The following is a 23,719-nucleotide window of genomic DNA, read 5'->3' on the forward strand; positions in this document are numbered from 1 at the left end:
TGAACCAAAGTGGCTGGTAACGTGGAATGAATTTGTGCAAGCTGGTTTACTGGTAACACAGTTTAATACGATCTTGGTTTTAAACATCAAGGGTTGGAATGTGAGAAGCTGCAAGCGCATGTTCAATGTCGTGCTCAATCGCGGTGTGCAAGCGATCCACTTCTGTTCCTTGTCAGGCGTGGAGGATAAACGTGATAGCGATTGGAAGGATTTGTCCTTGCATTGCCTCTGCCCCCTGGAATATCTGGTTCATTAGTGCCACTGACAATAGGTGTCCCTATTCCTGAAGTAGTCCTGTGTCGATCACAAGGACCGTTTGGACTTGCGTTGCTAAGGTGGAAACGACCCACAGCTATTCTCTGCCAGTCCTCCCAAAAATCACACGGTGTCCTACCTATTGTGATAACATTGTGGATACCAGAGTGAATTGTAATCCAGAAACAGTAGTCAGACCCCCGTCACGACATATTGAGAAATTGAGTAGTTAACCAAGCAGGACACACAATAATATTGACAGTAAAGTAAAGCTTTTAGAGGGATATGGGCCAAATGTGAGTAAATGAGATGGGGCATCTTGGTCAGCATGGATGAATTGGTCGAAAGGCCTGTTTCCATGCTTTATGTTTCTATGACTCTATAACAAAACTCTCATGAAGAAAAGTATAGTTCACTATTGTCCATTAAAGAAGAATATATTTCTTACTATCACATATCTAGTCAATATGTGATTTCAGTATAACACTAATGTCGTTGATTTTAGTGGCCGATGAAGTGCCTCCCAAGTTGAAATATTTTGTCAAACTCTTGGGGAAATTGGGGCAATAAATAACGACCTTTACATCAATATCTACATTGCAAGAATAACTTTATTCATTTTTCAAGACTATTCCAGACACTCTCGGTTATCAATTCACACGTATGTAATGTATCCACAACTTTGCAAGTGACTGCTTTTCGTTGTTGATTTTAGGCCTTCCCGGAAACGCAGGGAACTGGGAACGCTGTCGAACAGCAGCATTCTTGCATTGACCACACCTACCTCCGTCATTAACGCATCGACAACTAAATCACCAGAGCAAGAGTATCCAAAATTATCAGAGAAGATGTGGATGAAGGAGTCTCTGGTGATCTCCAACCTGCGCCATTTTTCAGGATATCGCATTGAAATTCACGCATGCAACCATGACACGGAAACCGTGGGATGTAGTGTTGCGGCTTACGTTAGTGCAAGGACCATGCCTGAAGGTAGGGTGAAGAGATACAATTCATTTTGTATACATTATGTGCCATTGGTGGTAAAGGGCACGTGGATTGCAAGGCAGTTGTCACATATGATGAGCGTTTGACGGCACTGGGCCTCTACTCGCTGGAGTTTAGAAGGGGGGACCTCATTGAAACATACCGAATAGTGAAAGGCCTGGATAGAGTGGATGTGGAGAGGATGTTTCCTCTAGTGGGAGAGTCTAGGACCAGAGGCCGTAGCCTCAGAATAACAGGACGTACCTTCAGAAAGGAGATGAGGAGGAATTGCTTTAGTCAGAGGTTGATGACTGCGGAATTCATTGCCACAGACAACTGTGGGGGCCAAGTCAATGGATATTTTTAAGACTGAGATTGACAGATTCTTGATTAGTAAGGATGTCGGATTATTGCGAGAAGGCAGGAGAATGAGGTCGATCATGAATAGATCAGCCATGATTGAATGGAGGATTAGACTTGATGGGCCGAATGGTCTAATTCTGCTCCTAGAACCTATTAACATTGACACCTAAGCAATATTTTTAATATTTCAATTCAAATTTATTTTCAGTAAATATTCAAAATATTGATGGAGAGACATCTCAGAATGTCAAACCATCACAGAGACTGTGACCACAGTGACAGCAAAGTTGGTTGTGAGGTGTTGAAAATGTAAATCGGAACCATTAATCTGGAAAGGACGATGTTTTTTATAAATTGACAAAGTCAAATAGCAGTGCAGTTGTGAAACAGGTTTCACAGGATTATCCGGTGACAACCTGGGTTTATTAGATTGTGAGTGATATGGATTGGTGGAAAATGGTGAATTAAATTTGATTGAAAGTATCATTTTTATTTATTTACTGCTATTTTAACTTTTGTTTAATTCAAATTGTTGGTAATTGTCACGACACGTGCAAATGTTGCCCTCTTTGGGAATAATGGGCAAATTTGTATTTATCTAGTCCTTTATGGATTCTGTAACCAATACTTATCCTAACAAAGTGGAGGTAACCATATTGATCTGCACATTGCGCAGAAATGTCTTAGGTACTTGTTGGAATTTCGCGCCCATCGCTTTTTAACTGGCACCGAGTGATTTTTCAACACTAAATCCACGCCTTTTACGGATTCTTATAGACCGTAATTTACTGCAGTTATTATCACTTCATTGTTGGTGTGAATTAATTATTATCTTCTGCACTTTTCAAAAGTAATTTATTGGCCATAAAATGCTTTGAAATTCCTTAAAAGGAAGTGAACAATGCCATTCAAGTGCCAGTCCTTTTCACTCTCTTCATTGTTAAATAAAAAGATTGAAGTTTCATCTTGAGGCTAATTTGTTATCAGATCTAGATACATTTACCTAATGAAATGTAGCTTTGGTGTTTACTTGAATTAAAATCTTTGGACACAAAGTGCTGGAGTAACTCAGGGTCAGGCAGCATCGCTGTAGAACATGTGAACACAGGTGACGATTTCTTAAGGGTCCTGTCCTGAAATGTCACCTATTCATGTTCTCCGGAGATGCCTGCTGAGTTATTCCAGCACTTCCTGTCTCTTTTCGTAAACCAGCTGCAGTTCTTTGTTTCTACATTAAAATATTTTGGTTTGCCCTAATAGCAAATGCTGATGACATTGTGGGTCCAATCACACACAAGGTTGTGGATAAAGTGGTTCATATCAAATGGGACGAGCCAAGGGATCCAAATGGTCTCATTGTGCTGTATGAAGTAAATTACAGACGACTTGTAGACTCTGAAGTGAGTATAAATCATTTTAAATGCTTATTGTTTAATTATTAGTAAATTGCATATAGTATCATTTTTAATGATAGGATGCCAGTAGATGATACCAAAATTGTCATGTAGCGAAGGCAGCTTTCCATGGTATGAGCAACGGAATCTAACTCTGACAAGTGTGAAATAATAGTGTGGGAAGGAACTGCAGATGCTGGTTTAAACCGAAGATAGACACAAAATGCTGGAGGGGGACAGGCAGCATCCCTGGAGAGAAGGAAAGGGCACGTTTCGGGTCGAGACCCTTCTTCAGTCTGAAAGTCACGAGAAAGGGAAACGAGAGATATAGACGATGTGGAGAGATATAGAACAATGAATGAAAGATATGCAAAAAAGTAACGATGATAAAGGAAACAGGCCATTGTTAGCTGTTTGTTGGTTGAGAGCGAGAAGCTGGTGCGACTTGGGTGTCGGAGGAATGGAAAGAGGGTATGCAGGGGTTACTTGAAGTTAGAGAAATCAATATTTCTATGTGTTTATCTGTGAGACAATGGTGCTATTAGGGAAGTAAAAGCAGAGCGGGACATACACTGAAAATGACAGAGATCTGGGGGTCAGAGGGACTGAGGAGTTACGTATATAGTTCCCTGAATGTGGTTACACAGGTAAACAAGAATAGGATTCATGTTACACGTATACAAGATGTTGGTGAGACCCCACCTAGGATAATTTTTGCGCTCCTGGTCACCTTACAATCGGAAGAACGTGATTAAGCTAGAGAGGGTGCGGAAAAGATGCACAAGGATGTGAGGGACTGAAGGGTTTGTGTTTCAAGGAGAGGCTGACAGGCAGTGTCTGCTTTCCCTGGAACCAAGGAGGCTGAAGGGTAACTTTATAGAAGTTTATAAAATCATGAGGGACATAGATATATTGGATGGTCACTAAGTATAAAGGGGTCTAAAACTAGAGGGCATGAGGTAAAGTTGAGCGGGTAAAATTTTAAAGCGGTTCCAAAGGGCAGGTTGTTCACACAGAGGACAGTGGGTATCTGGAATGAGCTGCCAGAGGAAGTATTAGAGGTGGGTTACAATTTTAAAAATCATTTTGGCAGGTACATGGATAGGAAAGGTTTAGAGCGCTCTGCACCCAAATGGGACCAGATTAGGGAGGCACTTTGGTCAGCGTAAAGCAGTTGGACTGAAGGTAGATACAAAATGCTGGAGTAACTCAGCGGGTCAGGCAGCATCTCTGGAGAAAAAGAATAGGTGACGTTTCGGGTCGAGACCCTTCTACAGACAACCCGAAACGTCAACTATTACTTTTATCCAGAGATGCTGTCATACCCGCTGAGTTACTCCAGCATTTAGTGCCTATCTTCGGTGTAAACCAGCATCTGCAGTTCCTTCTTTCGCAGTTGGGCTGAAGGACTAGTTTGACAGTTCAAGGAACACTTTAGAGTTTCAGCTCGACTACACCACCTGCTGACAAGTCCGCCAACTACTTTGTTTCATTTTATTTCTATTGTAAATTCCAAATCTAAATGTAATTAAGTATCAAATTTCCAATAGCAGTAAGAAAATAAACAAGAAGTGCGTCATTCTCTTGAAAGTCATTGAGACTAATTACTGGCCTAACCAGTCGAGGGGTTATGTTTACAGTGCTAGAAAATATAGTTTGTTAGACAGCGTTACAGAATGTATTTTTAAAAATAAAATAACAAGAATTTGATTTCCCTACCCTTGAAACTTGATGCTTTAGTTGTGATTGTTAATGTAGGAAACGACGCAGTGTGTGTCTCGTAAACGATACCTCGCTGAGCAAGGGTGCAAGCTGAAAGTGCACCATCCCGGGAACTATACTGTGAAAGTACGGGCTACGTCACTGGCCGGAAATGGTTCATGGACAGAGGCGTTCTCCTTCTGCATCCAGGATTCAAACACGAGTGAGTCTTCTCAGGAAAGATGCGTGGGCCTGCACACAACACCAACTCGACTCTTTTGTGTTGTGGAATATACTTCCTCACCTTTCTTCAGGGTTCTCAAGAACATCCACATTGATGCCTAAGATTTGAACATCTTGCTATGTGACTGCAATTGCCTATCTTGCTTTATATAATTATTAATGGGAATTGATAACAGCAAATAGAGAAATAGCAAAGATTTTAAATTAAACTGTAATCTAACTGTAGCGCACACTAAAACATTCCAATAAGTCAAGAGGGTTTTGCTGTAAAATGTCCCAAAATGGAACAGACATTCTTACTTGCAGCAGCATCTATGGAGCGAAGGAAATAGACAACGTTTTAGGCCGAAACGTTGCCTATTTCCTTCACTCCATAGATGCTGCTGCACCCACTGAGTTTCTTCATCTTTTTTGTGTAGCTTCGATATTCCAGCATCTGCAGTTCCTTCTTAAACACATTCTTACTTGCAGCAGCACAACAGATATGTAAAATGCAATCAAGGAATAACAAGAAGGACACACAAAAATTGCTTTCACTCAAGAAAATGTTCTAAATTTTAGACAGTGTCTCAAGATCAAGGATGACTTGTTTCCACCGTAATCTTAGAGTGGCCAATGAGACCAATGTGGAAACTGCAGACTCACAGGAAATAGACACAAAATGCTGGAGTAACTCAGCAGCTCAGGCAACATCTCTGCTTCCTCAGTCTGAAGAAAGGTCCCCTGACCCAAAACGTCACCTATTCCTTTTCCCCAGAGATGCTGCCTGACCCGCTGAGTTACTCCAGCACTTTGTGCCTATCTTCATTGTAAACCAGCATCTCTTCCTGCTCATCTGCAGTTACTTCCTACACAGACTCCTTCACAGGGGGGGGGCAGATAACCTGGTGTGGATAGTCTGTGAGACAGTCCACTCCTTTCTTTGGTTATACAGGATTCATATGTACTCCTGATGCATGACCAACGCATTACTGATGACACAATGATGGGCGAGTTAAATACAAAGACTCCGCAAAACCATAACGATAATGTGAATGGGCAAAGAGGTTGGTAGGTAGAGTATAATGTGGGAAACGTTATAAATTTCCAATCTAAACCCTGTATCGTAAATGGAATTGGTTATAGAGCACACCATCTCCAGTAGTTACTGGAAGCAGCTCCCATAATGCGGAGTGAATGGAGGACTGTTGTCAAATAAAGAGCCACACAACACAATTCCTTCTCCTGCTCCATTCCATGACATGTTTAACCGCATCGAGTTCTGCCGACTTCGCTTTGTGAACATTTATTTTTCTTGCAAACAGATCACAATAATGACATTTACAAGATAGTTGGGCCAGCAATCCTCGCCATTCTGCTCATCATCGTAGTTCCCGTTGTCTTTCTGGTGGTGAGGAAGAGGTAAGGATGGCTGTCTGATGCGTCAGCTCTTTATTTTCATGGTGTCAGCTTGAAATATTTAATTTCCCATGTGTCACCCGCTCGATCCTTCTCTCTGTGCCTCTCGTCACCGTGCAGCCGTGCCTGCAACTAAATGATCAAGTCCTCGGTGTGCGCATTGTTTACTCATAAAGATAGCGGAGTCAGGGGATACGGTGAGAAAGCAGGAACGGGGTACTGAATGTGGATGATCAGCCATGATCACAGTGAATGGCGGTGAAGGGCTGAATGGCCTACTCCTGCACCTCTTGTCTGTTGTCTCTTATTTCACTGTACTGTGGTAATAAAGTGTCAGTGTACAATTACATGACATATCTTGAACACAATGTTCTGGGGTCCGACAGATTAATAGCAATAAAATTAACATTTTCAGCCTTAATCAGACTGGCATCGGCAGTCTGGAGAAGTCTTTCTTTACCAAGTGAGACTAAAAAAGCATGTTCATAAGATGTAGGAGCAGAATTAGCCATTCTACTCATCAAGTCTGCTGTTTGATAATGGCTGATCTATTTTTCCTTCTCAACCCTATTCTCCTGCCTTCTCTCCAAAACCTTTGACACCCTTACGATCATCCTCTCCACATCCACATTGAATCTGTGATTCAATGAGATTCCCCCCCCCCCCCCTCATTCTTCTAAACTCCAGCGATGTCTTAGAGAGAGTGGATGTGGGGAGGATGTTTCCGCCAGTCTAGGACCAGAGGGCACAGCCTCAGTATAAAAGGATGTCCCTTTAGAAAGGAGATGAGGACGAATTTCCTCAACTAGAGGGTGGTGAATCTGCGGAATTCATTGCCACGGACAGCTGTAGAGGCTAAGTCGGAGTATTGTTAAAGCGGTAATGTTTGGCTTTAAAGTATATATATGATTCAATGTGATCTTTCACTGAAATGTAAATCAATGGCAACAATTGCCCTTTTTTAAATAAAGATTAATGTCTTTGTGACAATTTAATCCTCTGTGAGAATATTTTTTATCCCAAAGTGGGCATAAATTTTACTGAATAGCTGAAATACTGAAGTAAGCTGAACTGAATAGTTAAGAGAAAATAGATCGATTATCAGTCGTAAAACGTAGGTGTGTTTTAGTCATTGAGAAATTCTGTTTAATCAATTAATGTTGATAGTTTACTGAAATATTTCCTTTTTGTTCTCAGACGAACAGAATTACCTACAGGAATGTTTTACACTTCTTCAAATCCGGAATACATTAGTGCCAATGATGGTGAGTGCTGGAGAAATATATTATCTCTCGTGTCCCCCATCGATCCTTCTCTCGAATGCTGGAATTCTGTTCCTCTCTCTTCTGCCACTGAGATTGTGGGAAATTGTCTACCACATAGTGTAGTGCATTGTCTCCAGCTTGTATGCCCTTACAACCTTCAACAGTTTGTCCCCCTTACAGCTCTGCCCTTCATATTTGTTTCCCTCTCTAAAGATTTATTCTGCTCTGTATCAAGAATGCGCCTCTGATCAATGAGGCCCAATCTCTAGGCTTCCACTGTTACCCCTGACAACACATCTTGTGACTACCATCGTCCTTGCCTCAAAGGCTATTTCTGGAAACTCTAATCTACCAGGCCAAAATTGAACGTTATCAACAGCTTATCTAAAATATCTGAGGGACTTTCCCTGACCTTGTGCCTCATCACCCGCAGTGAACTATATGTATTTTCATTGTATATCAAAGCTGCCAGATAAGTTCACATGGCCGGTTAAAATATTGGATGTCAATTGTTGGCTTGAAAGAGTAGAAAGCCAAAAACAGTCGTCCCCATGCCCGCTCACAGATCTGCTTCTCTGTTTTTCATGAACTAATATTTTGACCAATTCATTTTTAGATTCTGTGTCATTTTCAGGAGCCTCGATGCTCTGACAGAGTTTCATCCGAGATCACTTGCCTATCTTGTTTTTCAATCCTCCAACATTGATAACTGGCCTTAAGTTCACCAAGCCCTAACTCTGGAATTCCCTCTATCAGTCTCGACTCCTTTCTACCTCACCTTGTTTAAAACATTCTTAGAACCCATCTTTTTAACCAATTTTATTCGTTTTAATACTGTCTGATGTGGCCTGGCGTCAAATTTTATATGATAATGCTCTCGTGAAGTACATAAGATAAAGTTAATATCATAAATGCTGCTTTGGTTCAGTTAAGTATTAAGTGTTGCTGTGTATTAATAATCAATGACTCGTATGTGAAAGGCTGCTGTCCGAGTTAAAAATAGATTCAGTTTGGCTGATTTGTAATTTGTAGATTTTCATTTTCCAAAACTTGGTAAAAAACGAACACATTTGCAGCATTTTGTGGGCTTTGTTTTATTGTGAATATGTTTTAATTGCAAAGTCACTAATTGCTTGTAACGTTCTTCCTTGCAGTCTACGTTCCAGATGAGTGGGAGGTCGCACGTGATAAGATAGAGCTGTTGAGGGAGCTGGGGCAAGGTTCTTTCGGCATGGTCTATGAAGGGAACGCAAAGGATATCGTAAAGGGATACCCGGATACTCACGTGGCAGTGAAAACTGTTAATGAGTCTGCCAGTCTCAGAGAACGCATCGAGTTTCTGAATGAGGCGTCAGTGATGAAGGCATTCACCTGTCACCATGTGGTATGATCTTCACAGTACTCTTGTTTGAATCAATCCGTGTCATTATTGTGCCCGCCCTCCCTCAGCACTTGGCAAGAAGTCCCTGTATGGAAATTTACTTCAATGGTTGCTGACCAAATTGCAAATGATAAGCTGATGAGCAATGGAACACCACGAGTGGAGTTTAGTTTAGTTTAGAGAGACAATGCGGAAACAGGCCCTTTGGCCCACAGAGTCTGCGCCGACCAGCGATCCCTGCACACTAACACTATCCTACACACACTAGAGACAATTTACAATTTTTACCAAGCCAATTAGCATAGGTCTTTGGAGTGTGGGAGGATACCAGAAATCCCGGAGATCATTGAGTTAAAGACAGAGCAGTGCTCCGTATGGCTCATGTAGCCTCAGTGGACTGAGATGCATTTAATGGATGTGGAAGGGTGGAAGAGCTCAGGCAAGAAAGTCCAGACTGATTCCTAGGGAGCTGAAGGCAGGGCCAACAATAATGGAGAGAATCGTCTGGTGAAGGAAACCGACTGACATAGTCATACAGCACGGAAACAGGTCCAACTTGCCCACACCAACCATCATGCCCCATCTACATTAGTCACACCTGCCTGTGTTTGGCCTACATCATCCTATCCATGTACCTGTCCAAGACCAGCATTCTTGATTGATTAACAAGGCACACACAGAGTTTGAATTCATAGACCATAGAAAAGTACAGCCCAGGAACAGGCCCTTCCGCTCTCATTGTATGTGCTGAACAGGATGCAAGTTAAACTAATCTCCTCCGTGTGAGGGATCCATTCCATATCCCCCCCCCCTCCTCCCTCCATACCCTGCATATCCATTTGCCTATCTATTGGATCTGCTTCCACCACCACCACCCCTGTTAGAGGGTTTTGGTGTTTGGCCTTATGGGGCAGATCCTTACCTTATTTCTTGTTGAGCTGAAGCTTTCTCTTCCAGGTCCGTTTGCTTGGTGTTGTATCAAAGGGGCAGCCTACACTGGTTGTCATGGAGCTGATGACCCACGGGGATCTGAAGAGTTACTTGCGCTCATTGCGGCCAGATGCTGAGGTAATTTTACAATACACCCGCTCGCAAACATCCTAGCAAGGGAGACCATACATCGAGCTGTGTGGGCAGGAACGGCAGATGCTGGTTTAAACTGAAGATGGACACAACCAGCTGGAGTAACTCAAAGGTACACAAAATTGCTGGGGAAACTCAGCGGGTGCAGCAGCATCTATGGAGCGAAGGAAATAGGCGACGTTTCGGGCCGAAACCCTTCTTCAACTCATGCCTGCGAATGAAGAAGGGTTTCGGCCCGAAACGTCGCCTATTTCCTTCGCTCCATAGATGCTGCTGCACCCGCTGAGTTTCCCCAGCAATTTTGTGTACCTTCGATATTCCAGCATCTGCAGTTCCCTTTTGAACAGCTGGAGTAACTCAGCGGGTCAGCCAGAGTCTCTGAAGAAAAGGAATAGGTGACGTTTTGGATCGAGACCCTTCTTCAGGCTCCTTCAAACCTGAAGAAGTGTCTCGGCCCGAAACGTCATCTATTCTTTTTCTCCAGAGATGCTGCCTGACCCGCTGAGTTACTCCAGCGTTTTGTATCTATTTTCAATACATCGAGCTGTCTATTATGTGCCCTGATATTGGGCTGTTAGCATTTAAATGTAATTTAGTACCAGTATATTCGCAGGCAAGTGAAATGTGAAAATGTTCTGTGTAACCTGTAACTTTATGATGTTACGACTTTGCATCCTGACTGCAGAGTGCAAGAAAGGGCCATGCACTCTGCTCGAGGGGCCGAATGGCCTCCTCCTGCACCTATTTTCTATTTTTTATGAAGTGCTTTCTAAAATTCTTGAATGAGGTTGCTTCAGGTTGGTGAAAAACTGTGGGGGTGTGTGTGTGTGTGTGTGTCGTACCAAAAATATAAGCCTGGTCCACCTGCATAGTTTTCTGAACATTGTGGTGGGGAACTCAACAGCAGAGAGTTGGGGGTGATGCAAGGGTGTGGGGCGTGGAGAGAAGGGTGAAATAACACAAAGGACCAGTGGACTGGCAACAGGATTAGTATGGAGGGTTGCAGGAAGCATTGGGGAATGTCAGAAGGCAGCAGGAGAGGGTAAATGATAGAGCCTAGAATGGACATGTAGGTCAATTCTAGCATATTAACTGGCTGGCGTGGCCCTTCTATATGCTATTCCCAATTAGCAGACGGGAACCTTACGCACAAGTGTTCCACCCTAAGCATCACAACTCAAGCAGTTGTTTGAAGCCTTCACGTTTGCTTGTGCCTGTGAAGAGACCAAATGAGCAGTTGAACATTGACCACTATCTGCCGTTTCAGATTAGACCAGACCGTGAACCCCCCACCCTGAAGGAGATTATTCAGCTGGCCGCTGAGATTTCGGACGGAATGGCTTACCTGAACGCTAAAAAGTTTGTCCACAGAGATCTGGCGGCTCGAAACTGCATGGTGGGAGAGGAGTACACAGTAAAAATTGGAGGTAGGAGATTGGTGTGATAAGGACCACACAGCACAAGGCTACAGAGGGGATAGGCTCATGTCTGTGGAGAAGCTGGTCAATCATCCTCAGCTGGTCTGGATATCTGTAGCTCCAGACCCATGGTATGTGATTGACTCAAAGCAACCCTCTGAAATTGTCACTGGAAGCTCTTCAGTTCAATTAGGGACAGGCAATGAGTGTTAACCATAACATACCGTTCCGCACCACCTCACGTTTCATGAATACAAATTGAAATAAACATCCTTTTTACTTGGAATCTGTGATTTGTGGTGGTACAGATATGATAGTGCAGAGAAGTTTTCCATCTCTTCTACAATGATTTAGTTTAGAGATACAGTGCAGAAATAGGCCCAGCGATCCCCGCACACTAACACTACCCTACGCACACTAGGGACAATTTACAATTACACCAAGCCGATTAACCTACAAACCTGTACGTCTTTGGAGTGTGGGAGGAAACCGAAGCACCTGGTGAAAACCCACGCAGGTCACGGGGGAAAACGTACAAACTCCATACAGACAGCACCCGTAGTCAGGGTGGAACCCGGGTCTCTGGCGCTGTGAGGCAGCAACTCTACTGCTGTGCCACCGTGCTGCCCCAAGATGAATGAGATTTCATCTCATTTCTAACTTGTAGCAGTTACTTTTAAACAAGTTCTGCGTTTATCTATGCAGGAATGTTTTGATAATCCAAAATAAAATAGTATGTTGCTATCCATTGATGCCATATTCATGCCGAGCTGCTTCACTCGGGGCTCTGGCCGTTATCTTGCATGTGTTGTATCCTTTCATTTGTTCTTTCCGACAGTTGTTTTTTTATCCATGGTATATTTCTTGATCTGCCTGTAAACAGTATACTGTGTGTGATTGCTAGCTGGAGCAGTCGACTAATTGGTTTCATTTTAATAAAGATTTTGGAATGACCAGAGACATTTATGAGACAGACTACTATCGTAAAGGTGGCAAAGGTTTGCTCCCAGTGCGGTGGATGGCTCCTGAATCCCTGAAAGATGGAGTGTTTACGACGTTCTCTGATGTTTGGTGAGTCAGTCTTACAGCAATTAACGTGTCTCTATTGCTGCATGGGAGCTTGACCTTGTCACGCTGATCATCTTTGGCAGAGAGTGCAATTCAAATGGAAATCCTGGAAGGCCGTGCATAAAGAACTGGCATTTATTCTGCATCATCATATTTAATTTCACAAACAATTAGTTATTATTGGCGAACAGATGGCACAATGGGCTAAGTGTTCGGCTGGCAACCGGAAGGTAGCTGGTTCGAATCCCGCTTGGAATGCATACTGTCGTTGTGTCCTTGGGCAAGACACTTCACCCACCTTTGCCTGTGTGTGTCCTTGGGCAAGACACTTCACCCACCTTTGCCTGTGTGTGTGGATGTAATTATGTGAAGCACTTTGGGGTCAATGCAAGTTGACTAAAAATGTGCTATATAAATAAAGAAATTTAATTTAATAATTTAATTAACTGGAGCAACCACTGCAGACAGTTTGCTTACCTGAAAAGTTGGTGAGGGGGGTGGGAGGGGGAGATTTAATAGGAACCTGAGGGGCTATTTTACACAAAAGGGTGGTGGGTGTATGAAATGAGATACAAGAGGAGGTAGTAGAGGCAGGTGCTATCACAACATTTAAAACACATTTGTACAGGTGCATGGATGTTAGGTGAATTCTTATTCTAGATTATTCCATGAGGGGGGAAAAAAACCCTCTCAGCATGTACCCATTCCTTCAAAATTTTGCATGTTCAATAAATCACTTCAATTCCAATTAGTGTGTGAATTTAAAAAAAAATGGTGCAAATGCTGGTACTCTGAAATAAAAAGAGAAAAAGTTGGATGTAGTCAACAGGTCAGGTCTCATCTGCGGATGGGAAATAGACAGCAGCAGAGGCACAAATGGTTATCATTTTTATGTGGAGTGGAAGTTCCTGTTTAATGTTTTACTCTGGTTTAAACGGTGTGCTTTTGTGTTCATTGTTAGGTCATTTGGAGTTGTGCTTTGGGAGGTCAGCACTCTAGCAGAGCAGCCATACCAGGGTCTATCAAACGAACAAGTTCTTAAATTTGTCATGGACGGAGGCTATTTGGATCGTCCAGACACCTGTGCTGATAGAATGTGAGTATGAATTCATTTTAATTCTCCTTCTTAACTTTCTCCTCGCGTCATCTTGGTATTGATATTGGTTTATTGCTGTCACCTGAACCACGGTGCAGTGAGGCGTTTTGGTTTGCGTGCTATCGAGACAAATCAAGTCATGCTATACATGAGTACAATCGAGCCGTATACCAGTACAACAGGTAGTGCAAATAGAACAAATCAGGGTGTAGAATGTAGTGTTACACCTTTGTAGCATTAGTTACAGAGCAAATACTCAATCTCTGCACTAAAGTAGGTTGAAAATCAGGACTGCACCCAAGCATTCAGTAGTCTGAAAACAGCGGGGAAGAAGCTGTTCCTCAGTCTGGTGGTAAACACTTGCAAACTTTTTACTGCTGCTCAGCAGGAGAAGGGAGAAGAGGAGGTAGACAAAAATGCTGGAGAAACTCGGCGGGTGAGGCAGCATCTATGGAGCGACGGAAATAGGCTGAAGAAGGGTCTCGACCCGAAACGTCGCCTATTTCCTTCGCTCCATAGATGCTGCATCACCCGCTGAGTTTCTCCAGCATTTTTGTCTACCTTCAATTTCCAGCATCTGCAGTTCCTTCTTAAACAAGGGAGAAGAGGAAATGACTGGGATGAAAAAGGTCCTAGACTATGTTGGCTGCATTCTCAAGGCAGCATGAAGTGTAGATGGTCAATGATGGAGGGATGGTCAGTGCGATTGGTAAGAGACACGGGAGACATGCCGAACATGCTTAGTCTTCTGAGTAAGTAGAGGCATTACTGTGCTTTCTTGGCAGTACATTCAATGTAGTTAGTCCAGGACAAATTGGTATTTATACCCAGGTGAAGCCGTCAACCATTTCCATTGATTAGATTTAGGTTGGGTCTAGGTTTTGTGCTGGTGAATGGTGCATGAATGATATTTAACCCATTTCCTTAAAGTTCTATCGACTAAGTCAATGGTTCAGACTAAAAGAGAGAAGGCAGGTACAGGATACTGAGTTGGATGATCAGCCATGATCATATTGAATGGCGCGAAGGGCTGAATGGCCTACTCCTGCACTTATTTTCTATGTTTCTAAAAGTGAAGAAGTTCGTCCAATGCTGGGAATCGTGGCGGTGATTGCAGTGTGCAAAATGCTGACTTGGACTCACGGATTTTCTCCTGTACTGGCAATCGTGGAACTGTTGTGGTACAAGAGGAGGCCATTAGCTGTTAGTAGAGCGATCCTATTCGTCTCATTCCCCCACTTTACTTCACAGCAATATATTCTCTTTCAAATTATACTGCCTGTACTATTAATGACCTTTTTATTTTGTCAATATTAATTTCTTCATAATTCCATTTTGCATTGATGCCTGCTTACCTTGTTGTTCCAGACATACCCTGATGCAGATGTGTTGGCAATATAACCCAAAGTCAAGGCCCACTTTTGTGGAGATTATTACCATGCTGAAAGGCGACCTTCACCCAAGTTTCCACGATGTCTCCTTCTACTACAGTGAGGGTAACAAGCCTCCCGACACGGAGGAGTACGACATGGATTTTGAGAATATGGAAAGCATTCCTCTTGACCCTTCTTCTTACTCACAGACAGAACCCCCACTGAGTCACAGCCGAGACAATGGGCCCAATATGGGCCTGAGGGGCAACTATGACGAACATATACCATACACTCATATGAACGGAGGCAAGAAGAATGGCCGAATATTGTCCTTGCCAAGGTCAAGCCCTTCGTAACATTTCCTCTACCTCCTATTTCTTTATCATTTTCATGTATTGGGCCCGTAGTATCTCAGGACTCAATTATGGCTGCCACAGTTTGCCACGTAAGGAAAAGGACCTTGCATTCGTTAAAAAAGAAATCATTTTTCTGCCAAGTGGCTGGTTATATAAATGAATCAAACTGTGAAGAGACAAAGAAAAACTCACTCATATTCTATAACTGTAGAACTATATACACGTTCATATGGTGAATACATACATGTACATAATACATCAGGCAGAGACATACATGCATAACTGTACATTACATATGTACATATATATATTCTGATACAGAGGCATGTATGCACATCCACACGTTTGCACACAGACATGCAGATACATCCACCAGAATCATATCAGTCGTTCATTTCCAAGGCTCTATCGACATCACTGTCCCAGCCCGGAAGTGACCTTTTCAACTTTCCTCTGTGGAGCACTTGAGGCTGACTCCGAGTTTAGGCCTGACTTGGAGGGAGGGAAAGGGGGGAGGGGCGATGGGTGGTGGTGCAAACACAAAACATCTACAGTATAAAATGACAAATCCAATTCATTTTTTTCTGACATGAACTTTTTTTAACAGTGGGAACCTTATGGATCAGAAAAGGAAATGTCAATCTGAAATCTTCTGCCAAATTCCAACACCTAGTATTGATTTATACTTTAAAAGAAAAACTTGGCTGGAAGTCATTTTATACACAATGGTTGGATAACAGTTCCTCAGACCAATAGCTGCTGGTTTCTCTCTTTATTTTTGTGGGTTTTTATTATTTCTTTTTGTACAAAAATCGATGTTTGCTGTATTCTCTCCTCTCCGAGAAAGGCTGTGCAGTAATCAAAACGACGCCTGTGAGGGCCAGTAGTCCTTGTGGCGTGATTTGTTTTCTCTGTAGCATTCGGAGCAGGGCAAGTGATTTCTCTGTCAGCCCCTGGCATTTGAGGGAAGTTGTCAGGGAGCAAAGCAAAATATTTACAAAACTAAGCTCTGGGTGTCAGACATTGCCCTTCAGAGAACTCATTTAAAGCTTTATGTAACTTGAGAGACAGTGAGAGACAAGGAGTCGTCGACATCACAGGCAAAACAGTCTAACCTTAAAATCAATATTGTGTATGACTCGCTTCGAGGGGCATAGCTGAGCGGGGCGGGGGGGGGGGGGGGGGGGGGGGGGGGGGGGGGAAGCGAGAAGTTTCCTTCACTAATCCAGTCTCAGTTTGGATTGGTAAGCAGTGCTGGACTCATTGTTGGAGGGGTTAGGTGCAGGTAATGCGAAGGGACTTCAAGACTCTCATTGTCAGCTGCTGCTCTCTAGAGAACCAGGAAAGAGGCTGATGTGCCAAACATTAAATCTAAAGTTAACACATCATCTGGTAATGTAGATTCAATTAGGTTTGTTATTTTAAACTTGCTTTTATCTGGCGCAGAGAGTGCAGGGGAGATGTGGGAGGGAGCTAGCAAGGAATTAATATCCCCCCCCCCCCCCCCCCCCCCCCCCCCCCCCACAAAGATATTTTTTTAATATCAGGCTAATAATGTTCATGATTCTTAAACGTGTCCTTGGTTTAGGAGCAATTAGGAATGACCATTAATACTGGCATTGTCATCCAGGCCAAATCCTATAAATGAATATAGAAAGATATCAATGGAGGGTCCTTGTCACGAACATCGAGCCCAGTGGCTGATACTCATCAGGCTATCTACAAATCCTCAATCTTATCCAAAGCCTTACCATTAAAATGTAACTATCTTTAGCTGGAGGTGGGCAAGGTGGACTCCTGTTCAGTGGACTCTTCCTCTTCCTTGTGCTTCACTCCGTTAGTTAAAAAAGCTGGGCTAAAAACCTCTTCAATGGCTGGGCTTTGGGAGCAGGGAAAGGAACGTATGCTGATCCTAACCATGCAACCATCAGTTCTCAGATTGGGAGAAATGCTGAGATGACAGTTTTGTGACTTGCCCTTTGCAATGTCGACTAGCTCATATTTTCATGGTAATTCTGATTGGACATTGCCAACCGAAGCAACTAGCCCACATTGTGCAGGTGGGAACTGCAGATGCCGGTTTAAACCGAAGATAAGACACAAAAAGCTGGAGTAACTCAGCGGGTCAGGCAGCATCTCTGGAGAAAAGGAATAGGTGACGTTTCTGGTCGAAAACAGTCTACATTAACTGTTAAAACTTCCAGTATTTTCCCTGTCAGAGTGAGCTTTTGTTTTGCTAAATACAAGTCTACATGTTTGAGAACTCCACGTTTTACTTCTTTAATAGATTTTGAAAATATAAACTTCAGTCATATCCATCTACGGAGGAATAATCTTCCTCAGTTTACAAGTACAAATAGTTACCTCATCAGTCATCCGATTCCCAGCAGGAGCTGTTGCTTCTGACTAGGCAACATGATTTACTCCTTGGAGTTCTCTAAATTGCCTGCCCACTTCACAACCACTTATGTGCACTCAGCATGAAGCATAGCCTTCTCTAGTTCACCCTTTGGCTGCCAAACTAGTTCAGGGACATGAGGCTCAAATGCCTCGAGCTGCTATCCTCTTTGCAGGTGGTCCAGGAGGATGTCATTACCTTCCTCCTCAATCTGCAACACCAACGTCTGTAGATAAGAACTGACCACAACCATAAATATTCATTGCATCCTGCCTCTTTGTGAAACGTTTGGTCCAGAGATGTTGCCAACTGGATGGGAATTCCAGGAATTTGGGGTGTGGAGGAGAGATAACAATTTGAGTAGTACAAGCAGGCAACTTGCCACTGTTATTACACACCAAGTGGGAAACTGTGGCCAGTTACAAGGAGATGTTTCAATTGTGAGTGCGACTCCATTTGTATTTAACCATCCCGGCAGTGTTTTTCAAGGTATTTTTTACACTGTTTCTGCCAGCCTGCCTATCTATCCACGTTAAACATAACTCGCTGGTTCTCTCTGCCAGGCTGCTCACTTGCAAGTGCTCATGAGAGGTGGGAAGGAGCCGAGAACTAGCAGTAAGAGTTAAAGCTGTCTGACATTTATTGTACCCTTCCCCTACCAGCAGATACACCAGCCACCATGTTGAGCCACTGCAGTATTTGGTTGGGAAGACGCAGGACTTTGATCCCTGTCAGCCACGACGGGGATTTATGCTGTCAGATCAAAGATACTCATCAGCAAACCATGCCATCAACCAAAAGGAAAGACAATATCTGTCTCCACCTATTGAGATCTCTGAATCATCTGCTCAAGGCTAGTCTTAAAGCCTGAAAGGTGGATAGAGTGGAATAGCTAATAAAGTTTGCTGGAAACATTTAGCCAGTCCAGCATCGACTGGGAAGAGGGAGTGTTGATCTTTTGTCAGGCGAAAGGGAGAAAGGTAAGAGAAGTAAGGTTAGTGGGCGAGGCCTTTTAGATGTACAATTGTGTTGCCTTTTGGATGGGAGAGAGTCTATAGTGAGTCTGGGAGGACAATAACAAGATTATTAATAGAAATCGTTTTGTTGTACATAGTGTACAGTTGTTAGCTCTAACGTGCCTAGATTTCCTTAATGTAACATAACCTAGCAGAAACCAAGTAACAGCCCCTCACTCTAATATACACTTAGTGGCTGTTTCACACTACAATAACCTGAAAAAAAATTCACAAACTTTTGTAATTCTGAAGATTTTCTTATATTCAAAAAAATTAATATTTTATTTATTTTTATTAATGTTATAGAGATCACTGTACAGAATCCCAATTTACAGTCTACGCAAAACAAAAAAGGTTTAAAGTATGAATATGTATTATTGCTGAAAATGGGGCAGAAGGATATGGTGCGATGTAATTTTCTGGGACAATCTACCTCAATACTTCTATCAGATATGATGTGTGGAATTATTAATATTTCACAATATTCTGTTCTGAATCTAAATGCATTTTTTCTTGGTGTACAGGGCCGACTGATGACTGACTTAATTCAAGTGTATATTTCTGTTTTGTTTGGGTGGGTGGGGGGAGGGTGTCCCATTTTCAAAAGAAAAAGTAATGAATCTGTCCACATGTTCAAAACTGGAAACCCCTGGTCAGAAAGGAATGGTCACCCAAGAAGGAGAGGGAATGGTTCCTTGGCTGCACATGCAGCCTAGAACAGTCAGGTTAATTTGAAACAATAAATAAACTTGCTTTATGTTTATAATATGCACAACTTTTAGTCACCAAAAGCTCCTGGTGCATGTGGCCGTGTAGATTAGGGGGTTACAAAGATTCACATAAACACTAATGATTTGGATCAGGGGGTTACAATCTAGAAACTCTTATCGCATCTCGCTCTTAATAAAAGTGAAGATGTCAGGAACGGGAGGGTGCAGACTAAAAATCAGGGTGAAGTAATCATACTTCATAGATCTCACTCCAAGCTCTCGATGCCCGATCCATAACATGAGGAAAAACGGCCTCAAATTTGACCCCAGCTTGGCGGAGCATTGGTAGAAGAAACTACTTATCAATCTCAAACGAAGGCACAAGTATTCAGATACTTGTCTGTTAGCGGGAGATTCTTGATCTTACCCCCCCCCTCCCTTTTAAAAAAAAAAACTTGTGAAAGTGATATCAACAGAAATATTAAAAGTTGACGTTGCATTGGTCAGAGTGTGGGAATCGGTCGGCACTCTACACCTCAGGCTGTGCTGTGATCTCCAACAGCTTCGTAAAGAAGAGGGTGAAACTTTAGGAACCAGGCAGTCCATACACAACACCTACACTACCAGTAGATGTGGTTATTGTTCCTTCACAATGAACATTGTAATCATCGGTGTATGTAAAGACTTGCTCCAAAAATCCTTCTCATTATTCATTGCTGCTATACACCCTTGCTCCAGTTATACATCGCCACTACGAGGACTTGTTCAGTATTTTTCCCCAACCCGCGTATGGTTGTGACATACCTAGCATTGGTAAGAGATTCCTCAACAGTGGAAACTTGTGTGCCATTGAAATTGTGCTGTGCCATATAATCAGAATGCCAAGACAGATCATCACAGCAAAAAATTTATTTATCAGTTTTTTTTTAATTATGCAGGGAAAGGAATACAGTATGATTGATGTTTGAACAAGTATAATGTTATGAAATCCTAGACTCAAATTCTCAATACGGTGCTAACCCTCGAGTTTAGAGGCTAGTAGATTTTAGTGAAAAGAAAAAGTTCCAAGACGTGTCCTGTCTGAGAACAACCAGCTCAGTGTTTACTGATTCTTCATCAACTGTCTCTTGTGATTTAGAATGAATTGTTTCTTCCCAGTTCGGGGTGGCTAAAGAGGCTGGCATAGGAACAGCACAACTTGCCACATGTAGAGTGGGATGTGGCGGACATAGCAGATAGGTGGCCTATTGGGAGGGGGGTTCGTACTAGCTTTCTCAGTGCTCCTGGCAAATGGACTAGGAGGTTCTCAAAGCCATTCTGAATACTCTTCCATTTTGAGCAGTCAAGAACCAAGGGTTCACGCATAGTGAGTCAATGAGAATATGTTTTCCCCAAATATATTTAGAGAACATCCTTGAATTCTTTCTTCTGTTGACCTGACAGATTTTTTTATGCCTGCCCATTAGAGCAATCTGACCTTCTGGGGCTTCAATGCTGGGAGATGTTAAGCCAGAGCAAGGTGGAAAGGAGGAAAGCTCGCTACCTTCTGATCTTAGGAGATATTCAGGTGCCACAAACTATCTGAAGGTGCAATTATTTTTGGTCACATTTTTGTAAACACAGTACAGCATCCGAAGTGGGGAAAGCTAAAGTAATATTAAAAATCTGCAATTTGAAAACAATTTTTTTTGCTGAAACGGGTCATTGCTTCATTTGAGGGAACAACAGTCAGGACTGTAACACGACTGAGCCATTCTCCTCATTGTGTATAGGAGACAAAAATATATCAGTGGTCCTGTCTCACATAAGTCAGATAATTAGGTTAACCCCAATATAAAGATACAAGAGGCAACAGATGCTGGAATCTGGAGGGGAAAAATACTTGAAAATGGATGGGGCAGCCTCTGAATGCACACAAAACGTTTACCCGCAAACTCCATGAGTTCCTGGTACAATTATGCATCTCAAATGTACTAAACAAATTGGGTGACCAAATCTAAAATACCACTTTGTTGGGTAAAATCATTAAATTGCTGTAAGAACTCAATAGGTCAAGCAGCATCAGTGGATTAGGATTGTGCCTTTGAGATGTATAATTTTGTGAGGAATTTGCAGGAATTATTCCTTTCAACAAGAGCGGTTATAGATAAAAAATAATTTCTTAATAATGTAAATCATGCAAAATAAATATAAACAAGTTAGGTTTTTTTTAATAGACAAATCTTGAACTAATCAGATTGTAGACAGAACTTCCAGCAGAGACTAGTCTGTTGATTGATCAGAGATGCACACAATAGTGATGTTCAATAGAGATCTGGAACAAGAGGGCTTCATGGCCAATTTAAAGATTCTTTCTAGTGGAGACAAAAAATAATTGTTGGTAACAATGCAATGGGACTTTTTATTTGCACAACATTTGTCTCTTTATTGGAGTGTTTCATGATTGGATTCCAACAGACTAAAGCTCCAGGTACCACATTTTTTGGCATCTGATTAGAATGGCAATGTTGTGAATTTCACTATTTCGTGATGTTACACAAGTGTTCTTAACCATGTTTTGGGGACAATTATCTTTTGTTCCACTGCCCCTCTAACATCTGAACAAGTCCTCTCGGCATTGACTGGAGCAAGGGTAAACCCATTTATCAGGGGTGTTTAATATGCAAACCAAGCAGGGCCATGAAAACAGATTTCCCTTTTTAATTATTAACCGTCATCATTTTATTGTGTTTTTTGGCAAGAATTTAAATGAAGTGATTCCGAGCTGAAGGGAGGGTGGGTGCAGTAAGTCTTTATGCAGGTGTAACATGTCTTTTGCAAGCTACTTTTATTTCTCTTGTGCAAGAAGATAAACAGGGTGGAGACGTATGGGTAAGCGTAGAGATTTTGTGCACAATTTATTTTTGCATTTTAAAATGAGCCTGGGAAGAAGTGTAAATATAAATCACCGCTGTTCAAAGTGGTCGCTTCTAAAAAAAAATTATATCTGTCTGATTTCAAATTATGCCAGTTATCACAAGCAAATGTATTGGAATAAACTGTGTTGGCTTTCTGTCTGTAAATATATGTCTGGTGTAAAATGAAGAAAGTGTGTTTCATTAGTGAACAGGGTATTGGCAGGACAACTGTGTGTTATTTCTGATCCAGACTTCAATTGCAGAGTCTTCAAACTGTTACCAGAGCTCAGTGGTGGCCTCCAACAATATTTTTCATTATCTTTTTGTTTGGGGAAAACTGGAACTTTGGCTGTCTACATGAAACTGAAGAAAGGCGACCCACTGCATGCCACGGTAGCCCGTGTACAGTACCGTCCCTGAGCGAGTTGCGACGCAAAGTTAAACACAAAACCTAGAACAAAAATGGAATTGCCCTGAGTTTGGGATTATCCGGTTGTCTGGTTCCTTTACTTTGTCTGGTTCCTCTAACTCTTGTCTTCATGTCCGTACTCCAGTGTGATACTAAATGTTTTTCCATTGGCAAATCCTTCATTTGGAAGAGACATTATAAGCTGTGGACTCCAAAAACAAAAACAAAGTGGACTGCCCTGGACATTATAACCTATTTCTCTCACCTCAACTCCACACACAGGTTGGATGAGATAACGAAGAGACAGTACATCTACTGCACCCGAACTTTTAAACAGCTTTTGTGGACTTAAAGCTGGCTCCTTTCGAGGGCTTGGACGATCACTTCTTGAAATTTCAAGTAAATGGGAGACAATGATTTAATCTTTTCTTTGTGTATTTTTCGAGGGGGGGAAAAGGCTAAATTTGAAGTCAGTTGTTAATACTGTGCTTGGCTTGTTGTTTCTGTAGTAAAAATGCAAAACTGATTCTTGAAGGGAAAGTGGTCTCAAACCGGCTTCTGCCTGCTTTGTTCTGATAGTATTGTTTGCTTTGATCGATTGCCACCTCTATTTACACCAAAAACAATATTTTCCCTTGATAATAATGGTTTTCAAAAAATCATAGTTTTACACTAACATACCAAGGATTGTCAGTACTTACGGGGTGGCACAGTGGTAGAGTTTCTTACAGGGCCAGAGACCCGGGTTCGATCCTGACTACGGGTGTTGTCTGGACAGAGTTTGCACGTTTTCACCGGGATCTTTGGTTTGCTCCCACACTCCAAAGACGTACAGGTTTGTAGGTTAATTGGCTTGGTATAATTGTAAATTGTCCCTAGTGTGTAGGATAGTGTTAACGCGCGGGGATCGC

General features: G+C 42.2%; 1 protein-coding gene and 1 long non-coding RNA gene across 3 annotated transcripts in view; both read left to right on the forward strand.

Annotated features, from left to right (window-relative positions):
• insr (insulin receptor) overlaps positions 1-15,559 on the forward strand; it is a 207,398-nt gene extending 191,839 nt beyond the window's left edge. For both annotated transcript variants that reach the window (XM_033046981.1, XM_033046980.1), the window contains 11 exons: positions 971-1,245; positions 2,863-3,002; positions 4,755-4,920; positions 6,245-6,341; positions 7,536-7,603; positions 8,758-8,987; positions 9,942-10,052; positions 11,335-11,494; positions 12,427-12,556; positions 13,515-13,649; positions 15,018-15,559. In XM_033046981.1, the coding sequence (XP_032902872.1) occupies positions 971-1,245; positions 2,863-3,002; positions 4,755-4,920; positions 6,245-6,341; positions 7,536-7,603; positions 8,758-8,987; positions 9,942-10,052; positions 11,335-11,494; positions 12,427-12,556; positions 13,515-13,649; positions 15,018-15,378 (1,873 nt within the window). In that variant the 3' untranslated portion in view covers positions 15,379-15,559. The remainder of the gene's footprint in view (positions 1-970; positions 1,246-2,862; positions 3,003-4,754; positions 4,921-6,244; positions 6,342-7,535; positions 7,604-8,757; positions 8,988-9,941; positions 10,053-11,334; positions 11,495-12,426; positions 12,557-13,514; positions 13,650-15,017) is intronic.
• Positions 15,560-16,575: 1,016 nt separating this feature from the next.
• LOC116989515 lies at positions 16,576-23,348 on the forward strand. The gene is made up of 2 exons (XR_004416258.1): positions 16,576-20,563; positions 21,038-23,348. It is a non-coding gene; the product is annotated as an uncharacterized LOC116989515 (long non-coding RNA).
• The last annotated feature ends 371 nt before the right edge of the window (positions 23,349-23,719 follow it).

Source organism: Amblyraja radiata, chromosome 29 (genome assembly GCF_010909765.2).
Source record: "Amblyraja radiata isolate CabotCenter1 chromosome 29, sAmbRad1.1.pri, whole genome shotgun sequence".
Lineage (NCBI taxonomy): Eukaryota > Metazoa > Chordata > Chondrichthyes > Rajiformes > Rajidae > Amblyraja > Amblyraja radiata.